Below are 13,706 nucleotides of genomic sequence, written 5' to 3' on the forward strand. Positions count from 1 at the left end.
GGGGCCCGGTTGCACCCCAAACAAAAAAAAAAAAAAAAAAAAAAAAAAAAAGTAAGGCAGAGTGCAGAAGCAGACACCCAGGGCTGAGCACCAGAAACAAATGGAGCCTGAACAGTGTTTTTGCTGTGAGAATAGCAAGGGGCCTGCTTACCAGTATTAGAAGAAATTAGGAAGTATGTTATTGGGAGATGCAGTAGGTAGACCAGCAGATTGAGGGTGCTGGAGGAATCATGTAGGACTTTGCCAACATTCAGGCATAAGTGACTGGAAATTTGGCAGTGCTGCCACTAAGATGCAGAGCAGGGGACAGGGGGCACACAGGTGTCATGGTCATGTGTGTGCCCTGTGGAGCTCCAGCGTGAGTGTCCTCTCTCCCTAGACCGCATCCCCCAGATCCTTAATGTGGCCTCAGAATTGGAGTTCAACTTAGAGACGATGCCCCGGATCAACTGTGCAGCTGCAGGGAACCCCTTCCCAGTACGGGGCAGCATGGAGCTACGCAAGCCAGATGGTACCGTGCTTCAGGTCAGCCGCGATGACCTCTAAGCCCCTGGCCCTGTCCCACCAGCTTTGCGATTGCATCCTCAGACCTTTGGCCTCTCAGAACTTATTGCAGGCTTTTCCCACTGGCCTGGCTATTGCTCAAGCAGGGTCAGGCTGATTGGTGGTGGCTACCCCTGGGCCTCTGTCCTGCCTACAGTCCATATGGATGCCTGTATATCTGCCTTTTGGGTGTACACTTTCTGTTTTTTGTGCCCTCTCCTTGTCTGATTTAGACCACCAAAGCCATTGTGGAGCCAGACAAAACTACAGCTGAGTTCGAGGTACCCCGCTTGGCTCTTGGGGACAGCGGGTTCTGGGAGTGCCGAGTGTCCACATCTGGAGGCCAAGACAGCCGGCGCTTCAAGGTCAATGTCAAAGGTCAGTGATGACCTAGGGCCATGGAGGATGGCTAATGAGCAGAGAAGGGACTATCTGATGCTGCTCGGGCTCTGGTCCAAGCGAGAATGGCAAGAGCATCTCAGATCACAGTCCAGCGCTAGGCAAATAGAGGACTTGAGGTCAGCCAGAGGTTGGAGCTGGGCAGTATGAAGGCTAGAACACAGCTCAGTCCCATCTAAAAAGGACATCTCATGGCCCAGAAATTAGGGACACCCTCTAACTTCATCTGATCTTCTGCCAGCCATGTATCCCACACACACACAATATGCCTTTAACTCTGCCTCTGGTATGCTGCTTCCTGTTTTTGAGTTAACCAGAGCAAGAACAGGTGTGAAGCAAGAGGGCTGTGAAGTTCAAGGGAGACCTGCCCAACTGTGCAGAGGTGGCTCATGCATAGGAGTCTGCCAGGCAAATAAGGAGGTGCAGAACAACTCCTTCCTGAACTACTTATCCCTTTACCTTCTCAGCATCTTAAACCTGAGCGTTTCACACTTCCACCAGCCTGGGGTCCTATTTCCCTCTGCTCCTGATCTCCTCCATGCAAATCTTATCTGTCACTTTCCTCTCTTCCATTGTTAAACTCTGTTTCTCAGTTCTTCACCATACCCACCCTAGTAGCTCCTCCACCACCAGAAACCACTTTCAGCCTTTCTTCACAGCCCCATCCCAGGCTTTGCAACCAGACCAGGGGACTCAAATCCTACCTCTAAAATCCTAGCTCTATCACCTTAAGCAAGTTACCAAGCTCTTCTAGCTCTTCTCTCTATGAAAGGGGGATATCAGCACTTATTAGGTAGGACTGTTGTTCAGACTAAACTAGGTGATGCATTAAACTGTCAGCGCAGTGTCTGGCACAGCATGTGCGCTAATATATACTGGTGAGTTATAATTATTTAACAGGGCATCTACTCCCAAGATGTCAACCCTTCTCTGGTAGCCCCTGCATGTGTTCTATATACAGGTCACTCTCTTGAACCCAGTCCCATTCTGACCCGAGAACTTCATGAAGTAGAAAGTGACTCTATTTTCCATTTGAAGCCAGTGTGAAAGTTAACTGTGTATGATTCAGAAGCACACTTTCTAGCAATCTACTTCCTGAAGGCCAGATCCTCTACATGAGGCAGAGACACAAGGGGCTCCTCAGGATCAAAACTGTCCCTTCAGCTCCCTCGAGATCTGCACCTCCTCCTGACGGGCTCATTGCTGCCTGCTTCTCCTTTAGCTCACAACTCTGCATCTGCCTTAGGTAGCTTTCTTTCCTTCATTCCTTCCTAGAAAGTCAGTCTGGTAAGTATTTGGAAGAGGCAAGGCGACCTGTTAAGGCACCCATGCAGTCATCTGGGGAGAAAAGCTGAAGCCACAATAGAGGTAGTGACCATGGAGTTAAGAAGCCAGGAAGGGGCTGGGGATTTAGCTCAGTGGTTCTGCTGCCTGCAAGCGCAAGAACCAGAGTTCGATCCCTGGTACCAAAAAACAAAAACAAAAAAAAAACAAAACAAGAAGCCAGGCAGATATACAAAAACTGGGATAGAAACCAATTAATTTGAGGTGACCTACCAGACAGACCAAGTTCAAACCCTTAGCTGTTTGTCCTTAGGCAAGTTATTAAAAGTCTCTGAGCTTCAGTCTCTTCATTCATGGCCCAGGAATGAGCCCCATCAGAAAGAAAGGTAGTTGTGAAAATCAGAGGTCACGCATAGGAAGTGCCAGGGGCAGAGCAGGGACAGAAAGTGGTGAATGGTGGCAGAAGGGAATACAGCAGATGACATCCAGGTTCTCTCTCTTCCTTGGGTTCCAGCCCTTCTATCTGTCCCACCCTTCGTGGATAGAGTGCCCCCGCCAATCCCCATTGGTCATGTCATTCCCTCCTTCATTTAACATCTTTTGAGACACCTGTATCTTTATTGCTGAATCCCATGCCCAAGGCTGCCCCAAAGCCAGAATTCTCCTCTCTAAATCCTGACCACCCCATTCATCACACTCTTGTCCAAAAGGCCCCCAGATCCAAACAAAGATGCCCAAAGCACAAAGTGTTCCTGTTTTTCTGAGGACAGGATAGGCCTATGGGCAGTGCCTTACCCTGAGCCTTCTGCCAGTGCCCCCAGTGCCCTTGACTGCACCTCAGCTCCTGGCCAAGCAGAGCCGACAGCTTGTGGTCTCTCCACTGGTCTCGTTCTCTGGGGATGGACCCATCTCCTCTGTCCGCCTGCACTATCGGCCCCAGGACAGCACCATGGGCTGGTCCGCCATCGTGGGTAAGTGGGAAGAGCGCTAGGAATGACAGGGGTGTGGGTAATAGCGGCAAATGAAGTGTGCATGGAAGAAAAAGAGCCGGAGGAGGATAGGGGTAAGGGTAACAGTGAAGAGATAAAGTGAGAACCAGAATGGGAGTTGGGGGGCTGAAGGGAGAAGGTGGTGCTGGGAAGCAGCTGGGACCGAGTTATGTGTGCGGCACCCCCCACCCCCAGTGGACCCCAGTGAGAATGTGACATTAATGAACCTGAGACCGAAGACAGGATACAGCGTCCGTGTGCAGCTGAGCCGTCCAGGGGAAGGGGGAGAGGGGGCCTGGGGGCCTCCCACCCTCATGACCACAGACTGTCCTGGTGAGAGGCCAAAAATTATCCCTTCCTATCCTCCCAAGGATCACTGTCCTGTCCACTCAGGGTTTTCATGTCTCATCCATCCCAGGGGCCCCTGCCTCTCCCATTGGAGGTTGTCCCACCCTAGCCACTAGAGCTCACCATCCTGTCCAGCCCCAAGGACTCACTGGACTGCACTGACCCCTGACCTCTGGCCCCAGAGCCCTTGTTGCAGCCATGGCTGGAGGGCTGGCACGTGGAGGGCCCTGATCGGCTGCGAGTGAGCTGGTCCTTACCCTCGGTGCCTGGGCCACTGGTGGGTGATGGTTTCCTGCTGCGCCTATGGGACGGGGCACGGGGGCAGGAGCGGCGGGAGAATGTCTCGTCCCCCCAGGCCCGCTCCACTCTCCTGACTGGACTCACGCCTGGCACCCACTACCAGCTGGATGTGCGGCTCTATCACTGCACCCTCCTGGGCCCTGCCTCACCCCCTGCACGTGTGCTTCTGCCCCCCAGCGGTATGTGCAGGACAGAGTGACAGGCTGGGGAGGAGGGGGACAGAGGACCCAAGACACATGAGACCCAGGAGATACAGGAGGTTACAAGAGACTGGGTGTACATGGGCAGACATAGGATACACCGTGGACATCAGGGAGGACATGGGACACAGGAAATGGGATACCAGATAAAGGTCACTTGGAGCATGTGGGCTGGAAGATGCAATCACTAGGTCATGGTGAGGACATAAGACTTGGGGAACACAGGGTACGGAGGACCTGGAAAAGATTTAGGATACAAGGGGAAGAAAAGGATGAAAAAGCTTGGGGGAAAGTTGCCTAGGGATGGACAAGAATCCAGGGGCAGGGTATGGGGAGAGAGGTGGCATGCTGGCTGCCGTTCTGGACCCCACAGAGCAGAGGTATGTGACCCCACAGCTACATGGCCAGGTCTAGAGCCCTGCCTTCCCATTCCCCTCTCCACAGGACCTCCAGCCCCCCGACTCCTCCAGGCCCAGGCCCTCTCAGACTCTGAGATCCACCTAACATGGCAGCGTCCAGAGGCTCCATCTGGGCCTATCTCCAAGTACATTGTGGAGGTGCAGGTGGCAGGGGGCTCAGGAGACCCACTGTGGATGGACGTGGACAGGCCTGAAGAGACGAGCACCATTGTCAGTGGCCTCAATGCCAGCACATGCTACCTCTTCCGTGTGCGGGCCAGCGTTCAGGGGCTGGGCGACTGGAGCAACACAGTAGAAGAGGCCACTCTGGGCAATGGTGAGAGGCGTGGCCGCTGGACTCCCGGGCTTAGGGATGGTCTCAGCATGTGCTTTCTACTCCTCACCCCCTACTTTGAAGCTAAGGCATCTCAGGTCCCTGCCAACAAGTGACACAGCCCTGACCTTTCCTATCTGAAGATCCTAGTCCTGGGACAGTCGTGTTGCTTCCTGTGGGGCTCCTGGCTCCTTCTTTCATACAGCCAAAGTGACCTTCCTATATCCTGGTACTGCGAGCTCCATCCTTGCTCTCCATGGGATCCCACAGGAGGCTCTGGATTCCCTAACCCAGGTGTCCCCACCTCTTTGTGTCTAGGGCTGCAGAGCGAGGGCCCCGTCCAAGAAAGCCGGGCAGCTGAAGAGGGCCTGGATCAGCAGCTGGTCCTGGCTGTGGTGGGCTCCATCTCTGCCACCTGCCTCACCATCCTGGCTGCCCTCTTGGCTCTGGTGTGCATCCGCAGGAGCTGCCTGCATCAGAGACGCACCTTCACCTACCAGTCAGGATCGGTCAGTGACACGGACCCCCATGGTGCACATGTGTGGCCGTGTGTGTGTGTGTGTGTGTATGTGTGTGTGTGTGTTTTCCCATCTAGATACACACAAGTACTTGTATACTATGTACATGCACACGTGTTTATGCCACAAGTATAAGACTACACTCAACACTCATGGGTGCAAAATATAATTTTACTTCTCTATAATCAAACTCATCTTGTGAATCTATTTATATTACTGGTGAGATACTTAATATTTCCAGTCAAACAGAACTCAGTTTTGTCTGTATTTCAGCAGGGCCAGTTTCAGGCTTGGATGCAGTCAGTTTGGGGTTCTCTTCACCTCCTCCTTGGGGTGTTCTCCACCTAGGAGTATAGCGAAGGGGGACATGGGCCAGGCTGTGAACACTCTATCCCAGCCTCTACCCTCACAAGTCCCAGGGCTTCCTCTGGAGGCTCTGAGCCCTGTGCTAACCTGTACTGTATGGAGAGCAGCATATTTTGTGGCCACAGCCCCAGGTGCAGCTGACTCTACCCGTCCAGAATTGTGCCGGGCCAGTCCTCCACAGTAACATTTGTTTCCACTCTTCCAGGCTTCCCTGCCAACCTGTCTGGGTTTTCTGCTCCCCTGTAGTCCACACTCCTCCAAGGTGGGAGAGGGGACCCACCATTACCTCCATCCGCCTGTCCCTTCAGTCCTGTTTCCTCTGAAGTGGCTCTATGGCTTGTGATTCTGTGTCAGTATAAGTCCTTGTCTGTGGATCTGTCCCCAGCTTACCACCAGGTTGCCCAAGGTCCATCTGTCTAACTGCTGAGCCCTCCCTTAGAGTCCCTGTCTGTGCCTCCTTTTGCCCATCTCTTGCGTGGACTGTCTTCCCATTTGTCCCATCCTGTGAAGGGTGAGGAGACCATCCTGCAGTTCAGCTCAGGGACCTTGACGCTGACCCGGAGGCCAAAACCGCAGCCTGAGCCCCTGAATTACCCAGTGCTGGAGTGGGAGGACATCACCTTTGAAGACCTCATCGGGGAGGGAAACTTTGGCCAAGTCATCCGGGCCATGATCAAGAAGGATGGGCTCAAGATGAACGCAGCCATCAAGATGCTGAAAGGTCTCTGGGAGTGACCACTGACCCCAGGCTGACCCTTACTTTTGTCCCACAGACCCCAGACCCCACCTGGCTGGTACCAGCATCTAAGCTCAGCCCTCCCCTGCTCATACCTTCTCTTCAGAGTTATTTCTGGCAAGAATGACATGAGATTCTTTACACAGAGTATGCCTCTGAAAACGATCATCGTGACTTTGCTGGAGAACTGGAAGTTTTGTGCAAACTGGGGCATCACCCCAACATCATCAACCTCTTGGGCGCCTGTGAGAACCGCGGTGAGCACCCACCTTGTCACTTACCTCTTTTTCTAGAGCCTTATCGTTGACCATCACCACCACAACAGTGGCTTTTTGAGAACCCAACGTCTCCTGCATGCTTCAGGCCCCCATCTCTTACCATCCGGTATCTGTTCCCACCCCTGGTAGCCAGTATCTAAATCATGACCCTGTACCACCCTCACCTCCCAGGTTACTTGTATATCGCTATCGAATATGCCCCCTATGGGAACCTGCTTGATTTTCTGCGGAAGAGCCGGGTACTGGAGACTGATCCAGCCTTTGCCCGAGAGCATGGAACGGCCTCCACCCTCAGCTCCCGGCAGCTGCTGCGCTTTGCCAGTGATGCAGCCAATGGCATGCAGTACCTTAGTGAGAAGCAGGTGCGTGTGAACGCAGCAGTGACTGGGCCAATATCACAAGATAAATCAGCAGGCTGCAACTGGGTGTCGGGATTGAGGAATGGTGAGAAGGAAGGACATGACCTCAGGGTCCTGGCTGAGGTGAGGGGCGTGCATGTGTGGCAAGAAAGGAGCAGAGGATAAAGATACTGTATTTGAGGTATCTGAGGTATTTGAACATCCTGCTGGAGGTGTTGAATGGACAGCTGCATTCAGGAGAGGGGCCTGAGCCCAAGACAACAGGCCAGGAGCTGTCACTCCAAGATGGTGACTCTAATAGTGACGAAGTGGGTGAGATCCATGGGAGAGGGTGAAGACGTCTGGAAACACCCTGATTCAAGAGGAGGGAAAGGGCAGCTATAAGAGGGCAGCCCAAGACTGAGAGAAGGCATTCGACAGATAGTCAGGTTTTAAGACCTTTTGAAAAGGCAAGGCCCTGTGCAGAGGGAGGGATTGACAGAGAGAGGTCTCTGAGGAAGGTGCAGGGTGGAGGGGGAAGAACTGGAACTCAGGGGAGAAGGTTACTTGGGGGTTGTCAGCAATCAAGAAAAGAGGAGACTTGGGGAGAAAGGGAGTGGAGAGCACGGAAAGAGGGGCAGGGGCAATGTGGCTCCTATTGTCCCAGAAGAAGGATACAGCCTGGACTTGGCCAAAAACCAGTGCACAGGAAGGAGGGCATGAGAGCCAGCACTAATTTTTCTCATGCAGGCATCAGCTGATCCAAGATTCAGGCCTAGGTGGGTGAGAAGGAGAGGAAAGGGCTCCTAAAGTCATCCAGGGTGCTCATGTAGACTGGCACTGGGGCCAGGCACCTTACTGGGCACCCTCATCTCCTCTTCCCTGACTTCTGACTTTGCCTGCAGTTCATCCACAGGGACCTGGCTGCCCGAAATGTGCTAGTCGGAGAAAACCTGGCCTCCAAGATCGCAGACTTTGGCCTTTCTAGAGGGGAAGAGGTGTATGTGAAGAAGACAATGGCAAGTCTCATTTAACCCTCCCCCTCAGTGCCCACACTTGACCCTGCCCCCCTAGAACCCCAAATAGGCCCTTTCTTCTTTCTTCACACCTCATCCTGCAAACCCATTTCCTCCCAGGGCCGTCTCCCTGTGCGCTGGATGGCCATCGAGTCTCTGAACTATAGCGTCTATACCACCAAGAGTGACGTGTGAGTGCAGGGGTGCAAAGGGGCAGGGATTTGATCCACAAAGATCACACAAGGCATAAGCTAGACACAGCTCAGAAACATCTGTGTTGTTTGAGGCCTGACTTGAACATCACTGGGTGTGTCTTGATTACACCTTGGCGGTGTCCAGCATCCATTTAGGATTTTGTTTGTGTGACAGAGGGTGTCTTGGAGAGTTTGGGGATGCAGCAGATGATCACTGGGGTATTTGGAGAGAATACTAAAGGAGTGCTCTCACCTTCCTCTCTGGAGGGTAGGGTCATGGCCACCTGAAATCTTAACAGCACAAGACCTCCCATACTCCTTCTCTGTATTCCTCACCCCTAGATGGCCATCTTTTTGTTTTGTTTTGTTTTGTTCTTTTGAGACAGGGTCCCACTATGTAGTTCAGACTGACTTGTACTGACTGTGTACCTCAGGCTGGCCTCAAATTCATGGCATTCCTCCTGCCTCAGCCTCCCAAGTCCTGGGATTACAAGTGTGTACCACCATGCCCGGCCCTGACAAGGTGGCCATCTTGTCACACTTGTTCCTCTCTCTTCAGCATTGTCCATCTCAGTTTGAACTTGACCTGTCCAGTCAGTCAGCCTTGTCTCCTGTGCTGTCCTGCCATGGCCCTGAGCCCTTTGGCTTGGCTTTCCCTGCTCACTGCCCACCACACTGACCACCCCTCTGACCGTCACACACCTACCTCCTGCTTCTGCCCCAAGACTCCCTAAATGTTCTCCCCAGCTCAAACTCTCTACCCTGGCTTTAGGCCCGATGTTTACCCATATAGAGGTTGTTACAGTGTGAGATGCAGCTGAGGACAAGAGCTCCTCTGAAGGCAGACTGTCTGGGTTTGAGTCCCTTCTCTGTCACTTATTTCTGTGTGACTTCAGGCAAGCTACTACCTAAAGGTCTCAGTGTCTTCATCTGTAAAATGGGATAATGATAGTGCTGGGGATTTAGCTCAGTGGTGCCCTACCACCTGCCTTGCAAGCCCAAGGTCCTGGGTTTGATCCCCAGTACCAAACAAAGGGGGGATATTGATAAAACCTGTATTATAGGGTTGGTGTGATAATTAAATGAACAAACATATATATTACATAATCAGTGCCTAGACCATAGTAAGTGCTCAATAAAAATGTTAGTTCGAGGCCTACAATAGAACTTCAATGGAGCAGAGACAGCAGCTGGCCAGACACTTGTAGGGCCCAGGAGGGGCTGCACATCCTGGATTGGTGGGGCTAAACCACTGGGCACTGGGGACTAAAAAGTAACGAAGTGCATCCTTCTTGTTTCAGCTGGTCTTTTGGGGTCCTCCTCTGGGAGATAGTGAGCCTTGGTGAGTTCCTATCCCCCTCCCTAGAGCACCCCCACCTTACCTGTGGGGCCCTGGACTGAGGGAGCCTTGTTCCCTCCTGCAGGAGGCACACCCTACTGTGGCATGACCTGCGCAGAGCTCTATGAGAAGCTGCCTCAGGGCTATCGCATGGAGCAGCCTCGAAACTGTGATGATGAAGTGTGAGTCGCCTCCCCTTGAGCTCTGGAACCTCATCTCTATGATGAGTGACCTCAGCTTTGAGCCCTGTGAGCCCAGCATCCCAGCTGACCCTCCTGCATCTTCCAGGTATGAATTGATGCGTCAGTGCTGGCGAGACCGTCCCTATGAGCGGCCTCCCTTTGCCCAGATTGCACTGCAGCTGGGCCGCATGCTGGAAGCCAGGAAGGTGAGGACTGAGGCGGGCATGGACTGTAAGACACCACAGGCCACAGCTTCTGCATCTGCTGTCCCCACCACACTGCCCACCCATACTCCCTCAACTGCAGTGGTCACCGCAGCTCATCCGGGGCCCAGCCCCGCACTGCAGCCCTTGCTGGGTTAGACACCAGGCTCTGCTGAGCTCTTCCAGGATTGCTGTGGCTTTGTCCAATAGCAAATCCCTTTCCCAGCCCAGCCTCCATTCCCAGACTGTTTGCCTGTTCCTCAGTGGAGACCATCAGCCCATTCTCACCTGGAACACTGCCTCACTTTGCACAGAACAAGAGCAGAATGCATAAATAGTCACTAACCAAGGATGGATGGTGAATGAGTGATACAGGAAAAGTCATGAGCAAAGGAGTAAAATTGCTGAGTGGGTGATATAATAATCATATGAAAAAATACATAATTCAATAATGGAATCTAATAATCATGTGGACAAGTGAATTATCAAATAAATATAAATGGTGCCAGTGGCACTGCACTGCCTCACAAGCACAAGGTCCTGAGTTCAACCCCTGGTACACCCCCCCAAAAAAAAACACACAAATAAATAGAAATGAAAAAATATATCAAAATCAGTAAATATGAAAACAGCTTTTCCTAAATTAATGAGTAACTATCTTAAGGAAGGACTGATCAAATAAACATATATATGGGTGAATCATCAACGATAGCCTTACAAATGGATAAATAAGAGAATGAATGAATAAGCAAACAATTTCTTGGATGTGTGCATGAAAAAGCTCCCACGAAACAACTGTGTCTAGGGCCTCAGAGCTGTGCACTGATATCCTCACTGCTCTGAGCTGGTAAGAACCACCCTGCCCCCGCTAAAGGTTACTCTGTCCCCAGGCCTACGTGAACATGTCGCTGTTTGAAAACTTCACCTACGCAGGCATTGATGCCACAGCTGAAGAGGCCTGAGCTGCCATCCCACAAGAACCTGGCTCTGCTGGCCGGAGCAAATGATTCCAGTCGTGACTTCTGATCCTTCTAGCCTCTGACCCACACTGTCTCAAGGATTTTTTTTTTTTAATTTAAGGGGAAAGAAATCGGGGACCCAGGAAAGGGGAGGGCTTAGAGGAACCAGGACCCACACGCAAGCCCCTACTTCAGCTCCCCAACATGCACACCACTAACATGCTCTGTCAGTCGCTCCCCATTCCCTGCCTTGTGGACAAATAAATAAATGCTCCGAGAAGCTCCATCGAATGTGTGTCTTTTACTGATGGTCAATCTGGAGGGAAAGTTAAATACAAGAGAGAGAGAAACTGGACTTCCCAGGTAAAGACACACTGCCTAAGACCCAAGCCCTCTGTGGAGTTGCCTTTCCCACACTGGGAGATGTCCTGGAGAACCCACCTGACATGTACACCACTAGTCCTCACCTCTGTGCCCATCACAAGTCCAATTTTCCCCTGGTCCTCCCCCTGCTCTCCAGCATCCTCACCAGCATTTCTCTTTATATCTCTGGGTAGCCTCCAGCCTAGGATTCTTTAGTGTCCAAACACTTTCTAACCCAGGAATGACCAGAGCCCAGCTGCTGCTCAAACTGACATACTAGACAGATTCTGGCCTACCTGGAGTTCCTCGTATTTTAGCATTTTCCTTATGCCTCTAGGCAATCTCTCCCGGCTTGGCAGCCACTTTACTGCCCAGCTGGTGAGCCCCAAAAAGGAAGGCAGAGGCTGCTTCCAACTCCAGCCAGTCATGGCCTTTGCTTCCTCTGGGTCTCAGTATTCTGGGAGGTGACCCTCTCCTGGGCTCTTGCTCCCCATCCTGAAAGTTAGTTCTTTACCACCCCACACTGTGGCCTCCGGGCTTGCTTACTAACTCTTTGGATTACTCAAGGCTGGCCTCAGCTTTCTCACTCACTGGTCTTTAGGAAATAAGAGTAGTTGGGTTTCACTGTTAGGTTCAGTGAACCACATGAAATGAAGGAAGGCACAACAGTATGGCACTATGATTAAAAGCACAGATCCTAGAATCACACAGACCCTGTGTTAAATTCCCTTCTGTACCACTTACTTTCTGTGTAGCCTTAGTCAAGTCACTTAACCTTTCTGAGCTTCCATTTGCTCCTTTGAAAAATGAGGTCAAACATAGCTACCTTGCTGTTAGTTTAAATGAGATCCCACAGGCACACTTTCCACAGCACTAGGTCTGGCACCTAATAAGTGCACAGTAAGTGTCAGCTGACAGCATTATATACAAAGGCAGGAAATTTGGCAAATGTTAGATCTCTGTTGAACAGAGTTGAATGATTGGAGCATAGGGAAGAAGTCAAGAGGAAGAAAACAGCTGGAATAAATGGGAGGTTAAGTACAATGGAGGACATGGAATTTGCTAGAATGAAACTTCACTTCAAATGCACATTCACTGCAGGGACATGGTCCTGGATGTGAGGATCAAAAAACCACTCTGAAATGGAAGACATATAAGCAACAAAATATGATGGTGTGTGCTGTGAGAAAGGGAGAGGACCCAGGGAACACTTGAACAGGAGTTAGAGTCAGGAAAGCTTTTCCTAAGTGATGTTTTAACCTGGGCCATAGAAAGGAAGCAGAAGCTCACCAGTGGAAGAGACGCTGGCACCAGAAGTGGCAACTACAATGTGATTGTTCCGGAGCTGCAAATGGTTGCATGTGGCTACAGCAAAAGGAAGATGTAGCTCTGTGAGTCATCAACCCAGATGTGCCAGGTGTGGTGGGCCTTAGAGGCACCTTAAGAGCTAGATCGATATCAATATCAATATAGATCCAGATACAAATATATAGATTTTTCTTTTTCAGTACAGGGGCTTGAGCCCAGAGCTTTCACAGTGAGGTATATACCATCTCAGCCCTTTTTATTTTTTATTTTGAGACACAGTCTTGCTAAGTTGTCCAGGCTGGCCTTGCATTTGTGATCCTCCTGCCTCAGCCTCCCCGAGTCCTGGGATTACAGGCATAAGCCACTGTACCTGCGCTATGGGTTTTCATCCAGAAACAGAAAGCAGCCACAGAAGAGCTGTAAGCAGGGTGTGCCATGATCAGATTTGCATTTTTATAAAAACACTCTGGCTACCCTGTGGAGAATGGATTATATAGGAAAAAGAGTAAAGGTAAGGCATAAACCTATAAATTAGGTACCTTTGATGAAATGAATTCCTAGAAAGATATAAACTACCAAAACTTACTCAAGAAAGATAGATAATCTAAGAAAAAAATAACAAGAAAACAAACAAAAAAAAGAAAGACAATCTAAATACTCACAACAAGTAAAGAGATTAAATTAGCAATTAGCAACCACGAAATTACCTACAGGGTGTAGCTCAGTGGTGGACCCCCTGTCTAACATGTATTAGGCCCTAGAGTCAATCCTGAGTACTATCAAAAGGGGGCAGGGGAAGAAAGATATAAATGGAAAAGTCTCTCATAAATACACATAATACTTCCCAAATTGATCTGTAGATTCAGTACAGACCCTATCAGAATCCCAGTTGACTTCTCTGTAGACACTGATAAACTGATTCTAAAATTCATACGAGGCCAGGTGTGGTGGCTCACATCTCTAATCCCAGCACTTGGGAGGCTGAGGGAGGAGGGTTGCTGTGAGTTGGAGGCCAGCTTGGACTACAAAGTGAGACCCTGTCTCAGAAGAACAAAAATCAAAAACAAATAAATAAAATAAAATCCATATGAAATTGCAGGGAGTCCAGAAT

At 50.7% G+C, this 13,706-nt stretch overlaps 1 protein-coding gene across 1 annotated transcript in view; it reads left to right on the plus strand.

Moving 5' to 3' along the window:
• The window catches only part of Tie1 (tyrosine kinase with immunoglobulin like and EGF like domains 1), a 20,558-nt gene extending 9,329 nt beyond the window's left edge, over positions 1 to 11,229 (plus strand). Inside the window, exons 9-24 of the mRNA XM_010634423.3 lie at positions 380 to 525; positions 777 to 921; positions 3,039 to 3,197; positions 3,411 to 3,548; positions 3,746 to 4,042; positions 4,508 to 4,798; positions 5,114 to 5,304; positions 6,190 to 6,400; positions 6,562 to 6,672; positions 6,865 to 7,055; positions 7,937 to 8,050; positions 8,168 to 8,238; positions 9,543 to 9,583; positions 9,666 to 9,762; positions 9,869 to 9,968; positions 10,856 to 11,229. Coding sequence (XP_010632725.1) covers positions 380 to 525; positions 777 to 921; positions 3,039 to 3,197; positions 3,411 to 3,548; positions 3,746 to 4,042; positions 4,508 to 4,798; positions 5,114 to 5,304; positions 6,190 to 6,400; positions 6,562 to 6,672; positions 6,865 to 7,055; positions 7,937 to 8,050; positions 8,168 to 8,238; positions 9,543 to 9,583; positions 9,666 to 9,762; positions 9,869 to 9,968; positions 10,856 to 10,927 — 2,375 coding nt within the window. The 3' untranslated portion in view covers positions 10,928 to 11,229. The remainder of the gene's footprint in view (positions 1 to 379; positions 526 to 776; positions 922 to 3,038; positions 3,198 to 3,410; positions 3,549 to 3,745; positions 4,043 to 4,507; positions 4,799 to 5,113; positions 5,305 to 6,189; positions 6,401 to 6,561; positions 6,673 to 6,864; positions 7,056 to 7,936; positions 8,051 to 8,167; positions 8,239 to 9,542; positions 9,584 to 9,665; positions 9,763 to 9,868; positions 9,969 to 10,855) is intronic.
• The last annotated feature ends 2,477 nt before the right edge of the window (positions 11,230 to 13,706 follow it).

Source organism: Fukomys damarensis, unplaced genomic scaffold (assembly GCF_012274545.1).
Source record: "Fukomys damarensis isolate Sample0158 unplaced genomic scaffold, DMR_v1.0_HiC HiC_scaffold_23, whole genome shotgun sequence".
Lineage (NCBI taxonomy): Eukaryota > Metazoa > Chordata > Mammalia > Rodentia > Bathyergidae > Fukomys > Fukomys damarensis.